This window comes from Condylura cristata, unplaced genomic scaffold (genome assembly GCF_000260355.1).
Source record: "Condylura cristata isolate star-nosed mole 26May11 unplaced genomic scaffold, ConCri1.0 scaffold00025, whole genome shotgun sequence".
Taxonomy (NCBI): domain Eukaryota; kingdom Metazoa; phylum Chordata; class Mammalia; order Eulipotyphla; family Talpidae; genus Condylura; species Condylura cristata.
This window is the reverse complement of record NW_004567126.1, coordinates 6172345-6198605: the sequence shown is the minus strand read 5'-3', so window position 1 is coordinate 6198605 and position 26261 is coordinate 6172345. Positions and strand designations below refer to the sequence as shown.

At 39.7% G+C, this 26261-nt stretch overlaps 1 protein-coding gene across 6 annotated transcripts in view; it reads left to right on the top strand.

The window, feature by feature from the left end:
* SLC35F2 (solute carrier family 35, member F2) overlaps window positions 1–26029 on the top strand; it is a 54217-nt gene extending 28188 nt beyond the window's left edge. For 2 of the 6 annotated variants that reach the window (XM_012729832.1, XM_012729830.1), the window contains exons 2-8: window positions 8392–8567; window positions 11901–12024; window positions 15960–16119; window positions 16897–17053; window positions 17571–17623; window positions 18793–18947; window positions 24877–26029. In XM_012729832.1, coding sequence (XP_012585286.1) covers window positions 8392–8567; window positions 11901–12024; window positions 15960–16119; window positions 16897–17053; window positions 17571–17623; window positions 18793–18947; window positions 24877–25062 — 1011 coding nt within the window. In that variant the 3' untranslated portion in view covers window positions 25063–26029. Of the gene's footprint in view, window positions 1–3589; window positions 3639–8391; window positions 8568–11896; window positions 12025–15959; window positions 16120–16896; window positions 17054–17570; window positions 17624–18792; window positions 18948–24876 lie in introns of those variants that run through there. The other 4 variants (XM_012729834.1, XM_012729833.1, XM_004689073.2 and 1 more) reach the window with 4 other exon arrangements.
* Window positions 26030–26261: the final 232 nt, after the last annotated feature.

Below are 26261 nucleotides of genomic sequence, written 5' to 3'. Positions count from 1 at the left end.
TTGTAGTACAGCTTGAAGTTTGGGATTGTAATGCCTCCATTTTGATTTTTCTTAGACATGAGGGTTTTGGCTATTCGGACTCTCAGTGACTTTTTAAAATATATTCCTAGGTAGAGGACTTCTGATCTACTCTGACCTTGTAAAAGAAGAGGTGCTAAAGAAAGGAATTGATCCTATTACAATGTCTCTATATTTTATGTAAAACTAATATTTCATTTAGGCAAGAACCTGTAGTATATATTTTTCTTTATTCCTGAATCTTTCTTAAAGTTGTTAACCTTTCTCTGTCATCAAAGTGCCTCATCCTGTGAACCTTCCCACTTGAACCTTCCTTTCCCCTGGCCACATGTATCTAATTTGACCTTTCTCACTGTGATTGTGTTTCTGTTTTGTGAGGTTTCTCTTGGCTAGACAAAAAGCTCTTTTTTTTTTTTTAATATTTATTTATGCATACAGAACTGGGGTACAGGCCAGAGGTACAGTGGCAGTGAAAGAATTCACCAGAGAAAAGAGCAGGAAACAGTACAGGCAGATCGATGAAGTACACTGCTGAGGGGAGCAGTGGGTGGGTCAGGAGAGGTCTGCTGCGCCATGTGGGTCACCTTGGGGTGGGGATCGAACTTGCACTAAAGCAGCTACTGCTGGCTTGCAATAGTGTGTCCTGGCTCCATGAGCCACAAAGAATGGCCCAGCAGAAACCTCTTTAGCATGTGTGACAATGGCACATATCTTAAAATGCTTCCAGATGCCAGGCACTGGTGACTTATAGAGGACAGTGAGACCCTGTCCTCCCTAAAGTCCTAGAAGAAGAACCATAACAGCATGGTGGGTTTTAGGAGAGAGGATGTACTACTTTTCCAGGGTAACCAGCACAAAACCCCTAATCTGGTCTGGGGAGAAGGTCTTGGACCAGGAAATGGGTTGGCCTTTATTTCAAAGTCTTTTAGCTTAGCACACAGTAGGTACCCAACATACCTAGTAATTTAATGACTAAAGAGTTTACTGACAAATAAATGAAAATATCATTAATCATGTTATAAATTTATCACTGGAAAGCATGTACTACATACACACAGTCTTATTAATGTGATTATATGAAATACACAATTCTACAATGGACTACTACTCAGCTGTAAAAAAGAGTGGAAGTCTTGCAATTTGTATTCACATGAATGGGAACTTAAGGGTATTATGCTAAGTGAAATGAGTTAGGTGGAGAAAGACAGAATGCCATGTGATTTTACACCTCCATGGAATGTAAAGAAACAAAACAAAGAAATAAAACAAAAGAAAACTTTTACATATAGGGAAGAGATTGTTGATTACCACAAGGGACTAGGCTGTGGGGTTGGGTGAAATGGGTAAAGGTGGGGGATGGAAACTAGAATTTTGGTGGCGACCATGATGAAGTACATCCAAGTGTTAAATTATAATGCTGTATACCTGACACTAATAGAATGTTATAAACCAACATTACCTCAATACAAGTTTATGTAAAATACACTTTTTAGTTTACAAAACCAAGAAAAAGTACATACTTTAGGTTTCTGGAAGACAGAGAGGGAGATAAAAATGACTGACAAGCATCTTTCATTTAAATTCATAGATTCATACAATATATCCAAATAGTAACATGGTAGGACGTGACTTTCCTCCATTTACCTTCTACCTGGGTTCCACTCTCATTCCATTATCTTTCATGCTTGTCTGTGTTCTGGTGGCCTGGCTCCCAGAGCACAAAGCCACCTTGGGAACCCTCTTGGATTTGGACCATATCCTGCCATTGAAGTTCACTGCAGTGGAGCTTCCGGTGGAAGATACGTGACAGGATGTACCCTACAGCTAGATGCACATTCCTTCTAGAATTTTCCTTTAGAGAGGAACAGGTTTTATTTTTTAAAGATTTATTTATTTATGCATACAAGAACTAGGGTACAGCCCAGAGATGGGGAGGGGGAAGTAAGAGGACTCTCCAGAGACAGAGTGGGGAGCAGAACAGGCAGACTGACTGAAATACACTACTGCGGGGAGCAGTGAGCAAGACAGGAGAGGTCTGCTGTGCCATGTGGGTTCCTTGCCTGGCCAGCAATTGAATTCATGTTACAAGTGGCTGTGGCTATAGCTTCATAGTGCTGCTCTTTGACCTGGTGTGCCACCAGGGAAGGCCCTGAGAAGAACAGGCTTTCTGATGACGAGAGAGTTTCGGTGATCAGAACTAGGGCCTTATGGATAATATAAATGCTGAAGTGTGAGGCTGTAAGTAACAAAATGTGTTCTGAAGCTTTTGGTATCGTTTTTCTCTTCTTTTTCCCTTTGTACAAGCTCTACCCCTTGCAGCAGCCTTACCCCACCCCCCACTTGTTCTTGCTCTTCCATTATGGATGAGGTCATTATGATTTGGAGCCAAGAGAAATGCATCCCTGTAACTTTAAATCTTCATATTCAATTTGTGGCTCTCCTTATTTTTTTCTTTTTTGAAGATGGTCATACTTTATAGTTGGAGGATAGCTTGCTTAATTAGACAATTTTAGAATGCAAATGTGAACTTACTGGAGGAGTTTTGTCAACTTGTGAATAGGGACTAATGTTCCCACATGTCTTATTCTCACTTATTTCAAATTTGGAATTGCTTTCAAGTCCATTATGGGATATGAGAAATGTTCTGGCTTTGATTAGGTTATCAATACCTGATTAGTTTTTTGGTGCCCTGCATTTTGGACATCCAATCCAACTCCCTCCTGATATGCAGGGAGGCAGTGCTGTAGCTGGCAGCAGAAATGTCAGGCCAGGCTCCCTTTCTGCTAGCAAGCTGAGGTGGAAGTCTCCTTGAAAGGAGGGGGTTTTGTGTTTACGCTCTGTTATGAGATCATGAGGTAGAAGGGAGGGAAAGCTTGGAAGGCCAATGGGGAGAAGAGAGTAAGAGATAACAAGGTGAGAAGGTATCAGTTAGAGCAATGGGCTTACTTAGTAAAGATCTGTGCTTCAGGGGCATGGAAGGGGGCATAGAAGGGCCTTACGATTTGGAAAATCTGTTTTTTAGACATGGGAACGATTCCATTAGATTAGCATTCAGAACACTGACTTCTGCCACAGGCTGAGACTGGAATTGTGGTGAGGGCGGAGCAGGTGCAGCAGTTAGGAGAAATTTTGCTGGGGTCAGACTGCAGAGCACTCTGTTCCTGCATAATGTCAGGCAAAACACTTGTCTCCTCTTCAACTTAAAGAAGTGGGCATGAGCACTGAAGTTCTGCAAATCTGAGTCTTTCTTCTAGGAAAGAAAGGAGAAGTTTCCCTAGGTTATCCTCTAAGTTTAAACCTCTGACCTGGTCTTTTAATAGCTAAGAACATGGATTTCCACTGCCTTTTGCTGTGTATGACTGTGGGTGAATTATGGAACCACCAAGTGTCATTTTCCCCACCGGTAATTTGGATGAGGTAAGATCTTTTTGAGAGCAGTTATGAGGAGTTTGTGTGCAGCTGTGCATTCTATAGGTCCCAGTGGTGAATTCCTGTTGTCTTGGAGAGGGCAGCCTAAAATCCAGATTTAATGCAACTAATACCTCCTTCAGGAAGAAAGGGGCACAAGAGAAAGAAGGAGCAAGCCCTACATTTGGTGTGCCTTCTTCAGCCTGTGACAGGTAAGCATGCCTAGAAAGAATAGGAGCTAGTTCTAACCTTTGCTCACCTTACTGAGCGTTTCCTTCTATTGCTTAATAAAACATCTTTGGATCAGACCAGTTCCTGGTATCATTCCTTTCCCTTGAAAGGAGGGAATATCTTCTGTTCCATTTGAGAGTAACACACTAACCACAGTGAAGTAAGACAGCCCTTTGAAGAACAATCTAGCAAAAGAAGTGAAGTTGAAAATGCTGATGCCCTAAAACCAACAGTTCCTCTCTTGATAATTCTCCAGAGCAAATGGCTCCTTTACACTTCATCACAAAAATAGAAAGTCATTATATTTGTAGGGTACTCAGAGTTCCCTGCTTCCAGCAGAAGGCAACTGGCTGGAATCTCTCCAGATGCCTTTGGTGGTCCCCACTGGACCATCCTGAGTGCTGAGGAGATAATATCTTAGCACATCTGTAACCCATTTGAACTCCACTAAAAGCCAGAAAAACTCTTAGATGTGTACATCAGGAGACATTTGCAAGAATTTGTAGAGGTACTGTTTATAGAGTAAAAAAGAATTTGGAATATAACCTAAATATCCATCAACAGGGAATGGACAAAGTCAATATATTCCTTCAGTGGAAAGAAATGAACTAGGACTAATGTATCAATATGGATGACTCTCAAATACTATTGCTCAAAATAGCAAGCTGCAAAAGTATACATGTGCTATACCTAATACCGTTTATATAAACAAGCAAAACAAAGCCACTTACTGCTTAGGGATACCTATATTGCTAAAATAGAAGGAAGTGGGCCCTCCCTGGTGGCGCAGCAGGCTAAAGCACAGCACTGAGAAGCTAAAGCCACTTCTGCATGAGTTTGATCCCCACCTGGGAGGCGACCCACATGGAGCGGCAGACCTCTCCTGACCCACCTGCTGCTCCCCTCAGTAGTGTACTTCGTCAATCTGTCTGTTCTGCTCCCCACTCTGTCTCTGGTGAATCCTCTCACTGCTCCTGCATCTTGTGTCTGTACCCCAGTTTTGTATGCATAAAAAAATAATTCAAAAAAAAAATAGAAGGAAGAAGTGATAACCATCAAGTTCTGGAAGGCAGTTGCCTGACAGGGCTAAGAGACTGTGGAGAACACAAGGAGGATATGTTGATATTACCAGTATTTTATTAAGTTGCATGGCAGATACATGAATACAGGTTGATTATAGGTTATCTTTTGTTGTACTTTAAATATCCTATAAGATGTTTTAAGAATGAAAACTGGAAAAGAGTAGTTCAAGGTGTGGCTGGAGAGCTAGGTAGTGGTGGGTTCTTCTAGGCCATCTGAAGAGGATCCATTGAGACTTTTAAACATGGGAATGAGCCTGCCATGTAGGGCTTGGATTTGTGGAGTGTGGGAGTGGAGCAGGGAGAGTTAAGAGAAACTTGCTTCAGGTCAGGGGATGGAGCCCTCTGTTTCTTGAAACATGCTTCTCTGTTTGCATGGTGTTCTTCCTTGCTCTGTTCCCACTCTATGCTCATCTCTAATCCCTCTTCCTTCTCTAGTCCCTTAAATGGTACTGTGTCCCAGAGTGTTTTTATTTGGGGTGTGTGTGTGTGATGGGTATAGTGTACTTTATCGATGGCAAGGTAGGGCCCTTCGCTCTCTCCAAGTACTCAGGAATGGCACTGTGGCAGATCAGGAGAGTCTCAGTGTGTTGGATGAGTGGAGTGGAGGCAGGACTCCCCAGCAGCTGAGGTCCCAGGGAGCTCTTACACCTTTGAGGTCATGTGGACTGTGGGGTCCACCACCCTGTTGCTCTAAGTGACATTCATTGTTATACCAGGAAATGACTCAACAAAGCATGACACCAGCTTTGTCATCGAAGGTGGAGGAAAAGAGGATAATTCAGGAGATACCTGGTCCTCAGTGTAATCCAGGATGCCTTTGAAGGAGCCCTCTGATGCACTTTCTGGATGTCATCGTATTTGGCAGCTTTCTCTGGGTGGCAGGTCAGATCCACCATCTTCAACACATTGAGGGCAGGGCCCTAGAAAGCGTGCCAGTGAGCATCCTGTTCAGCTCAGGGATGACTTGCCCACAGCCTTGGCAATGCAAACAGAGGCAGAGATAATACTCCGCACAGCCCCTTGACCATCAAGGCACAGCTCCTCAGAGGGGCCGTCTACAGTCTTCTGGGAGGTGGTGATGGCACAGTGGTCACGGGACCCTCCATGATTTCAGAGTTGTCACAGATGACCTTGGCCAGGTGAGCCAAGTAGTTGGTGAGGCAGGTGGTATTGCTGACAACCTTGAGAGAGTTTTATACTTTTCATGGTTTACCCTAATTATAAATGTGGGGGCATCAGCAGAAGAGGCAGAGATGATGGCCTTCTTGGCCACAGCCTTCAAGGTAGTGAAGACACCAGTGGACTCCACAACATATTCAGCACCAGCACCAGCCCATGTTGCTGGGGTCTTGATGCTGGAAGATGAAGAAGGATTTCCCATTGATGACAAGCTTTCCCTTTCTCAGATATGACTGAAATTACTCTGGGCAGAATCATACATGTAAGACATGTAATTGATATATGAAAGGGTCATTGATGGCAACAATATCTATTTTGCCAGTGGTGACTAGATACCTAGTCTGGGCAAATCAGTTCACTCTGACCTTTACCTTCACTGTGGTACTTGAGGAATGTGTTGGCGCTGGCAAGAGGCAGGGGCTGTCTATCAATTATAGGCACAAAGAGCACAAAGTGGATTTTGTGAACTTTTTTTTTTCAGTTTTGAGGTATCTGTTAGTGGCCTTATTTATGTCCCAACTTCACTTTCCACCCATATGTTCATGATTCTCAAAATTTATTCCTCCAATCCAATGCTTTTTTCAAGCTCCAGACTGCCTAGTGGACATTTCTTTTCAATAGTTTCATAACCCAACAAAATCCAGCATGTCCAAAATGGAGATATTAACTTTCCAAATGTGCCCTTTTCTCTTGCCTTCACAATCTTGATGAACTATATTGCTGTCCATCCAGGTGTCTGATTCAGAAGCCGAGTATTATTTTAGACTAGATTCTTGTCTACTTTCCTCCTTAGGAGTTAGGTTTCCATGTTAGGAATTCGTTAGGATTTTGGAGTTCTGGGCTGCGATATATCTAGGGGCCTCGAAAGGCTCCTCAAGTCACTTAACTCCCTATGTAGAAGATTTCAATCTCACCATCAGCTAGAGAGAATACCACCTGCAGAACATTAGATGTAAGGCCTCTGGCTTCTGTTCCCTTTCCATTCTCATCTTCTCTGATTTTCCTTCTACTATTTGAGTACAGTTACACCAAGCTGCTTAAAAATCCCTAGATGTGCCATCTTGTTTTTAGGACTCAATGTGCCTTGGTATATACTATTCCTTCTGTTTGGAACATCTTTCCTTACTAGACCTATTGCAAAAAAAGTTTTCACACTGCTATGCCTTAATTAGTTCATGTGCCTTCTCCTCAGAGAATGCTTATCTCTGAAGCACAGAAAGAGACATTTCAGTTTTAAATCTTTATGTTCTGGCACATTGTAATGCTCTAAAAGTGAATTTAGTGTTGTCTCATTCATCAAAATTTCCTTTTTCTGATCTTGGGTTAGGATTATCTGAGGTTAGTTGCAAATTACTGAAATAAATATTCTGGATGAAAAAATACACAGTAAACGTTTATATACTATATGTTTTTTGCTGTGTGGGTATCTTCTACTTTGCCTAGAAAAACTCCAGAAGGCAGCTGTTTACATAGGGAACATAAATGTATGACAGCTGTAAATGTTCTTAGTCTTGGTCCTTGAACCTCCCAAGAATTGTCCATCTTTATACAAATCTTATTTGGGGGGGGGGCCTCCCTGCTGGACTAGGGGTTAAGTCTTAATTCTGTCACCATAATACCCTAGTTGAAGTCCCAGCCAGAGAGGAGACCCACATGGCACAGCAGACCTCTCGTGACCCGCCCGCTGCTCTGCTCAGCAGAGTATTTCAGTCAGTCTGCCTGTTCTGCTCCCCACTCTGTCTCTGGTGAATCTTTTCACTCCCTGAATCTCTGACTTACACTCCAATTCTTCTATGCAAAAATAAATAAAATCTTAAAAAAAAAATCTTTTTTTGGTCAAACTTCAAGTTTCACTCTCATTACCTTCTGCTCATTCCCCAAACATGTTTAACCTCCCTTGATCCTATAACAAGATAATAAAAGCCTGTCCTCAGCACGGCTATTCATTCTTCAAACTCTTTTCCTGTCCCTTTTCTCCTTTTTATCCTTTTATAAAAGAGCTGTTTATGTTTGGTCCTTTCACTTGTCTGTCTACCCATTTAGTCCCCAGAAATCTGACTGAGATCATTATCACCATCAAGAAGTTTTTCTTCAAAGATCTCTCGTAACTTTCAGGTCCACTGTGTTTGAGTTTTAAAAAAAATCACATGTATGTACACTTCAAATATATGACTATGCTAATTAAAATGATCTCTAAATGAACAGTCAATGAAATGGAGGAATGGGTATTTCTGTGGGGGTAAGGGGGAAATAAAAACAAGAACAAAAATGTAGTCTTTCAAAATTCAACACTTTAATTTTTTTGTGTGTGAAGTAAACAATTAGATGAGGTAAAGAGCTATCTAGAACAACTAGTACTCCCTTTTGTGTGTAACACAAAATTCAAAATGTGTGTGTGTATCTAAGTGTATGCAAGCATGCATTTGTGGTGTTACTTACTTGGAAGTTACTCTGATTTCCTCTTATTTTCCAGGAATATTTTGAAAACAATTGCCCTGGGTCAGATGCTGTCCTTGTGTATATGTGGGACAGCCATCACCAGCCAGTATTTGGCAGAAAGATACAAAGTGAACACACCCATGCTTCAGAGTTTTATCAACTATTGTTTGCTGTTTCTAGTTTATACAATGATGCTGGCATTTCAATCAGGTATGTTTAATGTAGGAATTCCCTTTACAGAAAATTCAGAAAAATGTTTGGCTTCTAGTTATTAAAAAATATATTGGAGGCAAAACCCAGAGCAAGAAACTATTGCTGATTTTTATAAAAGCTATTAGAAATGTCTGCTATCTTTGAGTTCTATTAGTGGAGTGACTTATGCCCAACTCTCTGAGATTCTTGATTAAATTAAGCAGTGCCAAATTGTAGTGGTAGAACTTATCTAAGAAAGTGTAAATGCCTTTACAAATTAGGTTTTAGTCTTTTTCTCAATGGTTAATAAAGTTAAGAGATAATATTAAAAATAAGGAGCTTCATTCCTCAAGATGTATCTTTTCAGCTAAGTGGAGGATGCTAACTGGAGCATCGATTATGTGTAGGTAAAGCCAATGTTGCGAGAGAGACAAAGACAAGGAATTGGCCAGAAATTCACATCTTTATCACTGCCTGGTTAAGTTGCTTAAGAATTATGGCTTTTCCTTAGCTACACAAAATTGTGAAAAACTAGATCCTGACAAACATTTCTGGTCAGGCATTATTTTAATGTCCTAACTCATGAAGTTATATATTAACTCACTGAAGCCTTCCAAAAGCTCAAGCTGCCTGCTTTACAGATGAGGCATACAGCACTTAGCCAACTTGCTCTAGGTCATAGAGGTAGTAACTGGGGGAGTGGGATTCAGGCCAGATGGCAGCTGCAGAGCTGAGCTCGTGCTCTCATAAGGGGCAATCCAAGCTGATGAGAAGGGTCCAGTTCTTTCATTTCATTATATTTTAGCTATATAATAATGTCACTAGTGTGGTCTTTGTGCATCCTCTTAATGGAAACTTAGTGAGTCAGTGGTATGCCTATGTGTGGGGTAGAAATGTTACATGGATAATACACCTGGACTTGGCTCTTTGTAAACACTGGCCTTTCAGAAGCCAAATATGGCACATAAATACATCAGTGGGGCCCCCTATGGGCTGAATGCTAGGAGACTTCTTATGCCATCTCATGTTAAGGAAGACTAATTTTATTTTTCCAGGATGTTCCCACTAATTGGGTTTTAATGATACTTATTTGGTTAGGATTCTCACTACCTTTATTTCCTTTTAGGTTCTCTGACATACAGCATTCTTATGTATATATCAACTCTGTATTGCCTGTGGTGCTAGGCTCTCTAAAGAACTGAATTGCAGTTATCTTAAATAAATAGAATTTGGGGGATAAAAGTGTTTCTTTAGTGATATCAAAAGTCTTTCCCCCAAACTTATCACTGACTTAAATTTCACTTGAAAACACAACTTTTGCAAAAGAATACCAACTTGAAGAATTTCCTTTAAAGAAGCCCACAAATATATCATGAAGAATCAACCACCTTGAATGAAAAATTAAAACAGAAGGACATAGTAGACATTTATGGAGCACCACATCTCAAAATGGCTGAGTTCATATCTGTCGCAACATTATGGAATGTTCCATATGAATATAGATTACATGTTAGGTCAGAAAACAAGTGTCAGTAAGTCATGATGATCTTCTCTAATCACAATGCATCAAACTAAAAATCAACCACAAAAAGAAAGCTGGAAAAATCTAATATGTGGAGACTAAATAACGTCACTGAATGACAGGCCGATGGAATAAAATTAAAGAGTCCCAAAATAAATCACACTTAAATGGGCAGTTAATTAATGAGAAAGGGGTCAAGAGTATACAATGGAGGAAGTAAAGTCTCTTAAACAGATGGTGTTGGGAAAACTGGACAGCCACATGCAAAAAGAATGAAGCTAGACCACTATCTTATACCATACCAAAAAAAAAAAATTCAAAATGGATTGAAAAATAGGATGCAAGACCTAAAACCAGAAAAATGTATATCTGAAAATATAGGCAAAAATTCTGTGACAGGCTTCAGTGATGTCTTTAGGGATTTGATTACAATAAAAAGGGCAATGAGAACAAAAACAAATAGGATTACATCAAACTGATAAGCTTCTGCACAGTGAAAGAAACTATCAGGAAAACAAGAAGACATCCTACTAAATGGGAGAAAATATTAGTACATCATATATTTGATAAGGGACTAACATACAAGAGCTACAAAGAACTCATACAACTCAACAAGAAGAAAACAATCCAAAAAAAAAATGGGCAGAAAGTTTAAATAGATACTTTTCCATAGAAGACATACAGGCCAACAGGCACATGAAAAAAATACTCATCACTTATTATTAGGGAAATGCAAATCAAAACCACAATGAGGTACCACCTCACACCTGTGAGGATGATCTATATCAAAAAGATAAGAAATAGCAGGTGAGGCAGTGGAAAAATGAGCCCTGTACACTGTTGGTGGGAATGTGCACTGGTCCAGCCCCTGTGGAAAACAGTATGGAGATTACTCAAAATATTAAAAACAGATGGGTCATGTGATCCAGCAATTCTACTTGTAGGTATCTATCCAAAGAACACAAAAACACTTAATTCAAGGGGATCTATGTAATCCTGTGTTCACTGAAGCATTATCCACAATAGCCAAGCTGTGGAAACTACCAAATGCCTGACATTTAGTAGAGAGAAAAGATGCAATGTAGATACACAATGAAAAGTTATACAAAAAGATGAATTCTTGCCCTTTGTGACTTCATGGATGGAACTAGAGGGAATCAGTTAGATTAAGTTAGAGAAAGACAAATACCAGATGATTTCACTCATATGTGTAATATAAAGAAACAAAACAAAGGAACAAACACAACTACTCTAGAATGTGACTGCAGAGTTGAGGCTACAGGGGGAGGGTGGGAGGTGAAGAACAGAGCAGAGAGGGGCCCCACTGGACTGTGGTAGAGGATTGTGGTTGCCTGGTGGTGGGCGTGGTATGTAGTATACATTTGTGGATGCCAACATATGCAGTAATGTCAATGTTACCTCAATTTAAAAAAGTGCAATGTTTAAAAAAATGAAGATGTCCATCAACAGGTTAAATTGCTAGTGAATTCACAAGAAAATTTCCATTTCCTAGGATAATCTAGCTTTTCAGATTTCCTAACATCTGGATATTATAGTTCTGATGCAATGGGAAAGAGAATTGAACTGCTTTTTCACCCACTTTCTCTCTGATGCTTTCAGTAAGTTCTTGGTCTATGATGACATCTTAGCTTGGGCTCATATTAGGAAAAAATGCTGAGCTGTTGAAGTAATTTGGGCTTTAAGATACAGAAAGCAGGAGAGGTCATATCTAAAATACATGGAAAACCCGTAGTTGGTTAATTTCTCAACTAACACGCCTGGTATCATCAAGTAACTTGTACTAACCCAGATTTCTTCCAACCAGGTAGTGATAACCTCTTATACATCTTGAAAAGAAAATGGTGGAAGTACATCCTGCTGGGAATAGCAGACGTGGAAGCTAATTACCTCATAGTCAGAGCATACCAGTACACAACTCTAACCAGTGTCCAGGTATGAGGAGTCCTTTTACCACTTTGGAGCTTATAGCTTCAAGAGCAGAATCTGAACTCCTTTGGGGCTAACCTTATTTTATTGAAAACCTGTTCACTTGAAAACCTAAACACAGGTGGATGCTCTTTTCCAGTGGAGCATATGTGCTAATGAGTAAGGTTTCCTGCAATTAGTGAAAATATATACAAGTTAATCAGTTCCCGAACTGCTATATGTTATAGCAGATTAGAGTAATTTCTACCAAAATAAGCATAAATATTTAGTTGGCAATTGATGTAGTGTGTTGGCAAGAGTTCTATTTTATGTGTTGCTCAAAGCATGGTATAGATAGAATGGAGGTACCTTTGTGCTACAGAAAAGTTGGAGGTTTTACACATAGACTATGAAGATAAAGGGACAGATGGAAGGAACCTATTACAAATCTTGGGTAGAGATGGTAGCTAAAGGTAAAACTTACATCCCTATTTCTTTCATGAGGCTTATACTTGCAGGGCTGAGAGAAAAATGTCCCTAAGTAGCTGTAATTTTCAACTTGGTAGAGTGGAGGAAGACTGAATTAGTTGATTTAATGTTAGCAAGCTGTGGGCTGCATTTTAACACTGATGAGTCATCCCTCACAGCAAAATAAAGGTGAAAGTGAGATAGATACCAGGGCCAGGTTTAGACTTCACAGTGTAATGAATTTATAACTTTTGATGCATCACTTTTCTCACTATATAAACCAGTGATGTTCTTATTTGATCTCTAGATTATGGGAACGTGAAAAAATTATAACGACTTATTTCACATGGTAAACCTAAAGGCTGATGAAAACTTAACATTTTTTTTTCAGTATGAGTATATATTATTATAAGCAAAATAAATTTTAATACATTCTTCCCTTTCTGTAACATTGTGGTAAGCATTGTTCTCAGCAAACCTCTTGGTTTTTGATTGGGATGGAAATATTTGTTAAGACGGACATAGGAGGTGCAAAAAATCCCGAGAATTTCATAAACATTAATGCCAGTGGAACTAACTAGAGGATGAAGTTCATCACAAATAGGAAGGAGTGGACTTTTGGCAATGGGTAGTGAGGGTATAAGAATGTAGAAAATCCCATTTTTGTAATCACATAAACACAACCTCACACATATTTTAACTAGGTTATAATTTCCAGAAACTTTGATCTCTAATGATCATTAGCAGTTCTGAATTGGTGCAAGGACTATAACAGACTTACAGTTGAGTTTTGGTGACTGAAGTTCATGTCTTATACAACTGAAAGTAACTTTTTTTTTTTTTATCCTGGCCTGTTAGAAAAGCTGAAGCTTTAATTTGTCAATGTTAAGGTAGTTAAGGTCCCAATGTGGAATATGCAGACAGTTCCTGACTTACAATGTTTCAACTTAATCTCTCAATTAACATGAGGTTTTTCTACCTCATGATATTGTGAAAGAAATATGAAACAGAAATAGCACTTTGAAGTTTGAATTAGGGCATTCCTGTTTTTCACTTTCAGTACATAGTCAATAAATAACATGAGCTGTCCTTCACTTCACTAGAAAATAGGCTTGATAGATAGCTGCACCCAACTGTAGGCTGATGGATGTTTTCTGAGCACGTTTAAGCTAGGCTGGGCTCAGCTATGTTGTCCAGTAGTTTAGGTGAATTAAATTAATTTCTGATTCAGGATGTTTTCAATTAACAATGAGTTTACAGGGATGTATGTCAAGGAAGGGCATCCAACAATGAATGCTCTCTCATGCAGTGGAAGCTGCCTGTCACTGAAGTCCTCAAACTGATCCTCTACTTAAGCAAATTTCTGTCTTGGGTAATCTGAAAAGGTAGATGTTTGTATCAGATGGTCTTTGAAGCTTCTTCAAGATTCCTTCAATGATTTTGTAATTGCAAATTATAGTGTAGTAGTTTACAGGAAGTACATGATGGGACCATTAACACCCCAAGGCCTAATATCTGCTTGTCTTCTCACTTTAGTGCCACCTGTTCCCTGCCTCAGTGACTTCTTATAATTGCCCCCATTCTTTCCAGAATCCAATTCTTTTTGAAGCCTTGTTTTCTTTCACTAAGACCTCATCAGTTTTACTTTCTCCTTTGCATTCCTTTGTATCTCCTTACAGTTATTTTATAGACACATCTCCCCTGCCCCGACCCCTTAGCCCAGGGTCTTCCTTTGTACCTGGGCTTACAGTGACTGTACAATAATTTGAAAAGACTAAATAGGAAGACTCTTGGAACTGAAAGCATCAAACAGAAGACATCACCGAGGATACATTTTAAAGGGAAGATTTGATGTAGATAAGTGATTGAATGTAATGGCTATGAGCTGAGAAGTTGTGGAATATTAAAGTAGGAAGGGACCCCTGAGATCATTTAGTCTGATTGTTTCATTTCATATTTTGACCCAGAGGGTGCCTGGCTGGAAATAACACACCAAACAAGTGGCAAGGCTGGGCTGAAGTCCCAGGAGTTCTTTCCCGATGGAGACATCCCTCCTTAAAGAGTCACTCATTGCCAACAAAAATGTTAAAACTAGGACAAATTTACATTTGATTTTAAGGCACAATTTGAGGAAGTAGGGATTCATCTGTGATAACTTTAAAATTTTAACTTTTTTTCTAATCAAGGTAACATTCGTTTACAATATTGTGTATAATTTAGAGGTATGGGATCACCCCCTTCAGGTGTTATTCCATGATAAATTTTAGAGTATCCCCCCCTCTTTTGGCCACTTTTGTAATTAAAGAATGTAGTTTAGACTTTGTTAAGTCATGATGGTTGGATTCTGCTGGTGTCTTCCGGGACAGGCTATTATCATTTGAATCGTTTTATGTTGTTTAGGCAGGCTCGATAAAGCACTTAGGAGATTATAGAGTTCTGTTGCTGGAATAAATATCAAGGCAAGGTGCCCATCCTACACATGGCCCAGGCCAGACCCAAATGATGCCAATGTAGAGAAAGGGAGTCAGTAAACAAGTGTGCACAGGATGAAGCAGGCTGCTGGTGATTTAGGGGCCTCATTCAAGACTAAACAGGGATGGAGGGCATCAGAGACAAACTTGAAAAGCAAGGCAAACAATAAACAGTGGTTTTAGGGACCTTACTCACATAAGGAATATATTTTATCCTTAGATGCACTTTACAAATTTTGCGAGTTTATGAATTAAATATGTAAAATCTTTACTCTTCCCATATCTTTCAAATTATTTTGCTATAATTTTGGCATTCTTAATTTCCTTACCTTTCATATTGACAAGATCAGGAATATATCAGGAATATAGTGTATTTTTTGGGCCCAACACGTAATGGTGTGAAGGAGCATATGATGATGACAAGAGTGTTTGCAATGGGCAAGTGTCACACTATAAAGTGGGGCTGGATGCTTCGTGAGGGAGGTGCTGTCTGTTTTCTCACTCATGTACCAAGTTTTCTAGATGTGTGATTATATGTTGTTTTTGTAGCTTTCTGTATGCTCCTGAGGGTCAGTTTGAATGTCTCATCCTCTATATTCCCAAGTCCAATTGGGTGCTTCCTATATATGAGATGCTTAATAAATATTTTAATAATATTTACTGAAAATGGATGCATGCAGGAAGGAAGGTTTGTACTGGACTGAAGGGTAAACACAGGTGGGAGTGTAGAGATAAACTGCACAGATTCTGGAGGTAGACTCCCTGGCTTCAGCAATTGTAGCTATGATTTTGGGCAACTCATTTCACATCTTGGTGCCGTTGTTTACCTTGTGTGTAAAGTGGGGTTGCAGTTCCAATCTCATGGAGTTGTTCAGGATTAAATGAGTTAATCCACACAAAATATGTAGTTGAGGGCAGGCCATAGTAAATGCTCAATAAATGCCAACATCCATTATTGCTCAGCTACCTCATCATTTTAGCCATGAGAAATGTGTTCAGTTGTTTATTTCTCCTTCCACACAGCTTCTGGACTGCTTTGGGATTCCTGTGCTGATGGCTCTCTCGTGGTTTATTCTTTATGCAAGATACAGAGTAATCCACTTCATCGCTGTAGCCGTCTGTTTGTTGGGTGTCGGGACAATGGTTGGTGCAGATATATTAGCAGGGAGGGAAGACAATTCAGGTAAGACTGTATTACTTGTTCCCGATTCGGTTAAAGAAAAAAGAAACCCTGGTTAATCATCTTTTACATTTTATTTCTAGATTTTCTTGCTTCTGATATATTGTAATCACTTTCCACAAAGCTGTCTTTATGATCCTATCTACCCATATAGTTTTTGTCTTTTTTGTGTGTGTGTGACACTGGTTTTATTTTGTTTCATGAGAAAGCTGTTTATATATTTGCATTAATTTTCTTTTGACCCATTTAGATTAGTTATTGAAAAAGCTACTGTAGATTCTTTTTTTGTTTGTTTGTTTTTATCAAAAAGAAGACTTTGTGTCTTTTGGATAACAGATGAAAACACTCTGATGTTCTCTAGGTCAAAGTTCAGACAATTGAGAGCACAAATCTAAAAAAGGTCATTGAATTCACCCAATCTACAAGTGAGTTCAAAGTCTCCTTAAGGAAAGAAATCACCTGTCTATGTAGTGTCCTTCTCTGTAGATACCCATTAAGTCCTTTCCATAAATTCCATTCACTTCTCATAGCATAGAGTTGTTTTTGTAGGCTTTGCATTATACGATATACAACCATCTTCTGCTGTTAGTCTTCTGAGGCCTCAAAATGTAAGGAATCACAGCCAGGAAGTGAGAGAAGAGGAGTCTGTAAACTTCTTGAAACCAGGACTTCTATTTCTATGAAATCTTATTTCAATGAACATGGGTCAGAAAAACTTCTGCGAGCAAGCTAGGGAAGCTCCCTATTGACGTGTTCAACTTCCCACCTGTCTTCCTGCAGGGAGTGATGTGCTGATTGGAGACGTCCTGGTCCTTCTCGGGGCTTCTCTCTATGCTGTTTCTAATGTCTGCGAAGAATATATTGTGAAGAAGCTGAGCAGACAAGAGTTTTTAGGAATGGTGGGCTTATTTGGAACAATTATCAGCGGCATACAATTGTAAGATTCTAAAATTTTCCTTAAAAGTCAAAGAAGCACTAGGTGACTACTTTCCAACTACTAATATTCATGACTTACTTGGCTTAAATTAATTTTTAAATCAGTGACCTTTCTAGAGACCTATTAGAGGACTGTTGTAACATCAAGAATGATGTCTTAGCACCTTACATGAGAATTCTTGCTTATGATTTGGTGGTATAGAGGCATAACTAATGAGAACTTTTTCAATTATTTTCAGAAAATATTAACTTCCAGATAAGAAGGAAAAAATAACATCATGCTTCTCTCCTATCATTGACTGCTATTGAATGGCACACCTCTAAGGGAATCAAACTTATGTTTATAGAATCCTTTGGTTTAATTCTTTATCATTTTAAATAAAGATAGATATTTTTATATTCTAAGAACATTTCAAAACTCAGCACAATTTTTCACCTTAGCTCAAGTACAGCAACTAAAATGCTTATAGTGAAAATTAGTCTGTGACTCTCTCTGTGACTTCTTATTTTAATCTTAGATTGATTGTGGAATATAAGGATATTGCCAGCATTCACTGGGACTGGAAAATTGGTAAGTATGTAAATGATAATTCTTTTCAGCCAATATCCTTTCCCCTGACAAACACATATATTTTAAAAAAATTTTCTTCTTTTCAGTAACATGTAGCATTTTTATAAAATTACAGGGTAATTCCACAGAGAGCTACAGTGGTTTTACAATGAGCTTTTTCTGAGAACTTATAAATGAATCTCCACAGAAGTTAATTCTTAATCTGTTCTTCAGAAGTAGCCTTTCTTTACTAGGAATTCTGAACAAGATCGACCTTTGGTTACAGTACCATACAATTAGTTCTCCATTCAAGTCCTTGAACTTCTTGTGAAGGTTGTCTACTTGATGAAATTTGTGAAGCATTAACCTGAACAAGCTGAGGGTGTATAATCATCCCCACCTTCCATTGCTATTCTTACTGACATTCCTAGGCACAAATAATCAACACAGTAGGAGAAAGTGGTGGGAAAGTTAGAAAAGATTTAAAGGCAATTAAGTAGTACATAAAATGTCATGAAGTTCTTCCACCATCCCTGGATGATTTAATCCAATAAAAAACTTAGATGGCCAGAGAGCACATGTGTGTGTTGGAGTATGGGGGTGAGACTGGAAAAGTGGGTACAAAGCAGAGATACTGCTAAAGAACTGGCACCCACCAGATGAGCTTTTTAACAAGAGAATGGTTATATCGTGCTATCGGGGGCATAGAAAGCACTGGAATGAATGATTTGAACAAAAGATAATGGACCTAACAGCTGCCTTGGTTGTCCTAAAAATAATTTGCTCTGAATTCAATTATACATACTTTGTCTACTCAACCAGATAAAACAAACAAAAGATAATCAGTGATTTTTTTTTTTTCTAATCAGTGATTTTTCTTAATGGTGATTTTGCTTTCATTGCCCTTTATCACAAGCATCACTCTGTCCTCAGCATTGGATAAGGACTGATAAGAGTTATTAACTCAGTCATACCAGAAGCAGTATTTTAGGCCTTGACCACCTAACACCGTGTTGGATTTCAGAAGTACTTCGTGTATCTCCTCTGCAGTGCTGACTGCTAACAAAGGGCTTTGCATTTAGCTATGTTAAAGGATCAAGTAATTTTGTGTGACAGTCAAACCTTAAGTACCTTTGTCTTCTAATTTTTTCCTATAATATTACATATTCCCTTTTTTTCCCCTTTCACAGCACTGCTGTTTGTGGCATTTGCCCTCTGTATGTTTTGCCTGTACACCTTCATGCCACTGGTAATTAAAGTCACTAGTGCCACTTCTGTTAACCTGGGCATCTTGACAGCTGACCTCTACAGCCTTTTTTTTGGACTCTTTCTGTTTGGCTATAAGGTAAGATCACGTTGCTATGGTCCAAAAGAAGTAACAAATATTTTCAAGATTTTGAATTAAAAAATAAAACCTCCCTATCCTGTTGGCAAAAATCTCATCAAATAGTCCTGACTTTTTTTTTTTAAGATTTGTTTATTTATGCATACAGAACTGGGGTGCAAGCCAGAGGTGCGGGGGTGGTGAAAGGATTCACCAGCGACAGAGCAGGGAGCAGAACAGGCAGATCAATGAAATACACTGCTGAGGGGAGCAGCGGGCAGGTCAGGAGAGGTCTGCTGCACCGTGTGGGTCACCTCCAGAGTTGGGGTTTGAACTTGCACTGAAGCAGCTGCGCTAGCTTGCAAGTGCTGTGTCCTAACCCACTGCGCTACCAGGGAGGGCCTGGATAGTCCTGACTTTTATTACTGCCTTCCAGTCAGAAAACTGGCCCAAGTAAGAATTGTTCTCAGGGTTCTCTAAAGGGTGAAGTGCAATGCATGTCTTCTTGGGTATGGTCCAGGACATCAGTGTATGGAAATTATGTATTTCAGCTGATGATCAAGGACTCCCTGAGCTATTTGAGAGAGCAGGCAACTCTTCCCATCACTTTTTGTCAAGGTACATAGACATGGTGCCAGATGGAAGGGAAAGTTATGGGTGTGTTATACCTGCTGTGACCGGAAAAGTTCCATCTCTGATGGCAGATTTATTTTGTCTCTGTATTGTCACAGCATTCATAAGCATAACCTGTTTCCATCAGTGGCAGCTCTTGTTACATGTAGGAATTCTCCAGGAGACAGGGAAAGCAAGAGAATGAATATGTAATTTGAAGAAATAGCATCTCCAGAGAATCTAATATACCTTCCCTTGAGAATTACTGATTGAACGATTACATTTGAGAGATGGGGAAATGAAATGGTTAGACTTAGTTAAGTGACTTTCCTTTAGCAGCTGGTCGGTGATAAAGTCAAGACTGATTCTTACTCATCAGCCTTGTAATTCAGTCTTCATTCCACTGCACCTGTTAGCCTATTTTCATTATTAATGTGACTATCTGAAGCTTAGGATAGTCTCCCCATGTATCAAAGAGAACCAAACAAATGGATTTCCTTTTTTTTACAGCTAATTTGAAACTTTTAGTAACAGTTCTCATACTTTGGGATATCAGGACCTTTTTAAATGCTTAAAATTGAGGATGCCAGTTATTTATTACTTATCATATTAGAAATTAAAGCAGAAATTTCAAAAATATCAACTCATTAAGAAAATATTTATGTTAACCGTACATGTTTTTGAAAACTGTGTTTACTGAAATAAAAGTTTAGTGAGAAGATAATGATTTACATCTTTAAAAATCTCTAATAAACAACTGAATGGAAAATAGTTGGATTCTCCTATTTGGTTCTTCATTCTGCTTTGTGATACCACAGTGTCACATAGCTCCGGGAATATTATATTTGTAAGATAGTGAAAATAGAAAAGGCAAACAGTGTAGCAGTAGTAGGACTACTGTAAGAAGTATGATAGTGTTGTTATTTTGGCCTGTAGATCCTTGCAAAGGGCTTTGGAAGCCCTCAGATGTCTGACCAATTTTCTTACTATACCTTCAGCAAATGCCTATTGACCTTTCTTCGTGGCCATCTGGACAAGTAGTTAGGTTGGTGATTTTAGTTTTAGTAGGAGCCACTAATTAAATATTTTTGTCCTTGTAAAATTGTGTGTCCAGGCAGGAATCATTGGTCCTGATTTACACTGTTCCCAGGAACTGGCCACTAACCCACAACACCTAGTTCAGTTCTCAGAAATTTCTGCTTAAGAAGCATCAACCTTTTTGCCTTGCAAGGTTATAAGCGTCAGGAACAAGCTGTTAGCTTTTCAGACTTGCTGGTTAGGTATTCCTGAACAAAATTGCAGGAGCATTTACAGCTTTTTTTGGTAGCATCATTAAAAAGTAACAGATATCAAAGCGAATCAGAGAGATGTTCCTGACAGGCCTGGTTAAAATTTTTTTCTTCGTTAAGAACCACTGCCAAGAACTACAGTGACCCTTGAAAGGTCAGTTCAGGGGGACTGTGGCTGCATTTCACACGGTCACCGGTGGGGACAATGGAGTTTTAGTATTAGCTCAACAACAGTTGGCAGCTATCCAGACGCAACGAAAGCCTGAGCACTCAGTGGTATAACATATGGTGCATTCACTATAATTTTAATCACAGTTATTGCTTTATCTTTACTAGTTTAAATTTTACTTTCCTCTCATAAGTAACCTAAAGCCCAAAGAGGAACCATGGTTAAATAAATAAACCTTTGAAGTGAAAGTACACTTGTCACTTCCTATTACAACTCCCTTAGTGCAAATATTTGCTCCTTAACTGCTCTTAATCTTAATATGAAAGAACTTCCATGTGCAAATTTATTTTTGCCACAAACTTTAAGCTATTGTTCTCAGAACTGGAGCATGTATACTATACACCCCTTCTCAGTTCTCTTGCTTCATATTTCTTTCTGTTCATGTCTAGAAGCTCAGTCTTAACTCACTGTTAGACTTCACTGTTGTTGGCTATAAACTATTTCAGACTTAAGTTGCAAAGACCAGATCCCCTGATCTTCTTGAGTACATTAGAGAGGTAGAAAACCTTCAGTGCATACAGAAGATCAGGGCATTTTAGAAATCGTTCTTAAAGGGCCCTTTCTGGTGGTGCAATGGGTTAGGATGCAGCACTGCAGCTAGCCACAGCTGCTTCAGTGCCAGTTTGATTCTCTCTCCAGAGGTGACCCAATGGCGTGGGAGACCTCTCCTCACCCGCCCACTGCTCCCTTCAGCAGTGCACTTCAGTTGATCTGCCTGTTGTGCTCCCCACTCTGCCTCTGGTGAATCCTCTCACCACCTGCACACCTCTGGCTTGCACCCAAGTTCTGTATGCATAAATAAACCTTTAAAAAAATAGTTTTTAAAGACAATCATAAACGCAGTATATTCATAGTTTTTTTTAAAACATATTTATTTATATGTGTTTATATATATATATATATATCAAATAGATGCTCCAAGAGGCAAAGAGATATGAGCTCCACATATGCAGGTCAGAGGTCAGTTGTAAACAATGGGCCAGTTATATGGCTAATCCTTAGTTTTAGGTAGACAGACACACCTAAAATCAAGGGTCATTCATGTTCCCTAAGGAGGTTGACATGCACACATGCCATCTTGAGGGAAGAATTAAGGAAGCATGTCTAATAAAGCTTCACAGTTTTTAATTGTAGTAACTAACTTATTTTTTGAAATAGTTAAAGAGGCTTAAAAATTCCTACACTCTGCCTCCTCTAGAATTGATCTTGAGTGAAAAGAGTGGCCACAAAAAATTCCCTATATAGATCCAGACACAACGGGGATTTTAAAAAATAAAAATTGTATCCTTTAACTTAGGGAAGTTACTTCACTTGCTCCTATTCTCTCCCTACTATAAAGGACTCTATATTTAATCATCTGCCTGCTTAAGAGGAACAAGATGGCTTTCTGTCTAAACATTTAAAACCACCAAGCCAAACAAGAAATGTTTGGGACAGCTTACAAAGGCTTTCCCACAGGTAGCCATGAACATTTTAGAGGGGCACTTGCTGACTTTCATAATGATGGATGTTGGAAAAGTCATGATGTCATTTTGCATAGAAAACAGAAAAAAGTCACAACTTTTCTGGCATCCCAGTACTAAGTTTAGGGCACTCTAAATAGCCTTAATTCCCCTGATGTCCTCTGAATCATTTTTTCCCCCTTCCAACACTGATCATATATGTCGGGTACCAAGTACTGACTCCAAGAATTAAAAACCAGTGTTAAGACACTTAGTTCTGCTGTTCCACTTTAACTTGTCACTGGCTCAGCATCATCACAGAGTCTAGAGAAGGCTTTCCTGGCTCGTGGAGAGTGGGAGCTGTTCCGTCTCTTTAGATATTCTGAAGGTTTAAGGTTAAGAAGGTTAAGAACTGAGTAACTGTAAAAACTTAACCTGTCAAAATCAATGGTGGCCCACAGATACCCACTGTTGGAGGTGACCATCTGGGAGTCAGTGTATCACCACCTTTTCTTCTCTCTGATCTTCCTCTCTACTTTTCTCTAACCCATTATGCTTTCTTGATGTTTTTATCTTTTATTCCCTTATTAGAACGCTTTATTGGATATATGATGTCTAAGCTACTTTAAACTAGTCTATTTTTTTTGTGGTTCCATACAAATTTTATTATATATATATGTGTGTGTGTGTATAAAGATTTATTTATTTATGCTTACAGAACTGGGGCATAGGCCAGAGGTGCAGGGGCAGAGAGAGGATTCACCTGAGACAGAGTGGGAGCAGAACAGGCAGATCAACGAAGTACACTGCTGAGGGGAGCAGCGGGTGGGTCAGGGGAGGTCTGCTGCACCATGTGGGTCACCTCCCTAGCCTGGGATTGAACTTGCCTAGAAGCAGCTGCTGCTAGCCTTGCAGTGCTGTGCTTTAACCTGTTAGCCACCAGGAAGGGCCCAATTTTTACATATTTTTTATATCAGTCTTCATTTTTATACAATGTGTGCTTTATCATCTTGGATGTAATCCCCATGAAATTCCCACAACCAGTTCACCTGTGCACCATCACCATAGTCTCTTGTATTCTTCCCACCCCTATTTTGATCCTTCTCCCCCTAACCTCCCCCCCCCCCATTGATTTTGGTTTTTACTTCATTATAATTACTCCTCCCTCACTCCCTCAACCCTTATTTGGATCCCTTACATTCCCCTACATTCCTTCTATAAGTGAAACTATCTGGTATTTTTCTTTTTCTTTCTGGCTTATTTCACTGTAAAGCTAGTCTATTGCTACGAATAAAAGAATATGTCCCATTCTTAATTTTAAAATCAGGTTAACAGGACCATTTATGAGTTCGTCTGCTTCAAGAAAAAAAAAGATCATGGGCATTTTATCACATATGAATTATGCCATATCATTTCCCTACTTTTTCACTATACTAACCTTGGTCAGTGTCTAGTTACTCTATTGCTAGTTTTTGCTTTTAAAAATGTGTTCTGTTAAAAACAAGTATTAATTTACCTGAACTTTTTTATGGCTCCTCCATTCAAATAAGAGTGAGCATGCAGACTGCTAAATGTTGTGATTTAAATTTTGGGGTACATGGAATATATTTTCAGTAAAATCACACAGTGAATTAGTGTCATGTCCTCCCTGCATTATGCCCTGTATGGCTGTTTTCAGTCTTCGAAAAGGGCAGACTGGGAAAGGTGACCAGGTACTCCATCCACCCATGAAGCATACTTGTCAGGAGAGGTTGTCTTCAGTTGGTGCTTCTGGGAGCAGAGGTTGCTCTGGGAAACTCCTTTCCCATGCTTGTCCAATGAATATTGAAACCAATGACTGCTTTGGGCTTCATAATCTTCTGAAAAATCTTGCTCTTTCCTGAATCTGAATCTTCTCAGTCTACCATAAATTTTGCCAAGTAACACTTGTCATCTATTAAATTTTAGCAAAGTGAATCTGTCTGCAATAGAAGGGCGTGAGGGCTTGGGGACATGTGTCTTTCCTTTCTTCGTAGGTCCCACTCACGTTCTTCTGCTTCACATCCATCCAGTGATTTGGGCTTGCCCAAGGGCACCTTGCTGATCTTTTGTCCTCTTCACTGAGTGGGATACTGGGTGTAAAGAGGGGTAGGCTGGATGATCACAGACAAAGGCAGTTTGCACTTCTTGAGGAGCCAGTGATCTAGTTGGTTGATGCACCAGAGTGTGTGTGTTTGCCAGTATATGGGAGGGTTTTGGGTGGAGGGTTTGGGCATTGGTATATCCCCTTGGGCAGTTTTCAAAAACAAGACTATGAGAAGGTAAGCAGTAGGTGAATGACCACAGGGCAGATGTGCATGCGAGGGATCATACTTCATAGCTGTTCTTCTTTCTCCCAGTTTTCAGGGCTCTATATCCTGTCCTTCACAGTCATCATGCTGGGGTTTATTCTGTACTGCTCCACCCCCACGCGCACGGCAGAACCGGCTGAGAGCGACGTGCCACCCATGACCAGCATTGGGATCGACAACCTGGGACTAAAGCTGGAGGAGAACCTCCAGGATCCCCACTCTGCTGTTATGTAGCGGGAGAGGAAGGTGCATGCGTGTGCGCTGAGGCCACCCAGGAACTGGGTGCCACCACCAGGATGAAGCAGAGCCTGCTGACTGCCAAGGGGGCTCTTGGAAATGATCAGACTTGGAGACAAGGGTCTATAGCTTTTGGATTGGACCCAGTGGTTCGATTTTACAAAGCAACACAAACTAATGTATCAAAGTAGAAATACCAAATGGAATAGAAGCTGACGCCAGGACTGTGTTTCTGTGTGTGAGGACTAATACCTGTCAGTGTTAGGAAGACCAGGTGTGGACCCAGTGAGAGCCCCAGGGATATGTGGGAAATCAAGACCTGTGACAGGCTGTCCAGGCTGGCAGGGTGGCTCTGAGGAGGGGCCGTCCTGGGTGGCTTGGGTTTCCTCAGTTGGAGGCTTCTGTTTTTGTCCTGCTGAGATAGTCATTGTCCTGATGGCTTTTGGGCTGCACTTGAGAAATCCTGAGCTGCCACAAAGATATGAAATTTGAGTGCAGTAAACAGAACCCTTTCCCAATCATTAAAGGAAGATACACTACTTTTTACCAAATATTTGCAATGTGCCATGAGATTTTTATGATACTTCTTTAGTGCATTGTGTTAATATGAAACATCATTATATCAATGACAAACATGCCACTCTGCAAAAACTCTGTATGCAAACTTTTTTTTTTTTTTCGGTAAAAAGAAACAGAGTGTTTGTATTAGTTAAAAAAAAAAAAGTTGATTTCATAGAAATACATTCACTGTGTTTTTTTTTTTGATTAACCAGTGTCCCTTATGGATTTTATATTGCCTTAATATATTCAAGATTTCTTCATATTCAACTTTTCAGGATTTGTGTCTTCTTTGAGATGGGCAAACCTATCTAAAGGGAGCTATGCTTGGGTAAAGGGGAATTCACATAGATCATTTGCAGGGTAAGCATGTTGAATTCTGAAACACAAGGTTTTTTTGTTTGCTTTTTTTTTTTTTTTTAAGATTTATTTATTTGTGCATACAGAACGGGGGTACAGGACAGAGGCTCAGGGACGGCGAGAGGCTTCACCAGAGACAGAACCGGGAGCAGAACAGGCAGATCGACAAAGTACACTGCTGAGGGGAGCAGCGGGCGGGTCAGGAGAGGTCTGCCACGCCATGTGGTCACCTCCGGGGCAGGCGGGGATCGAACTCATGCGGAAGTGGCCTTAGCTTC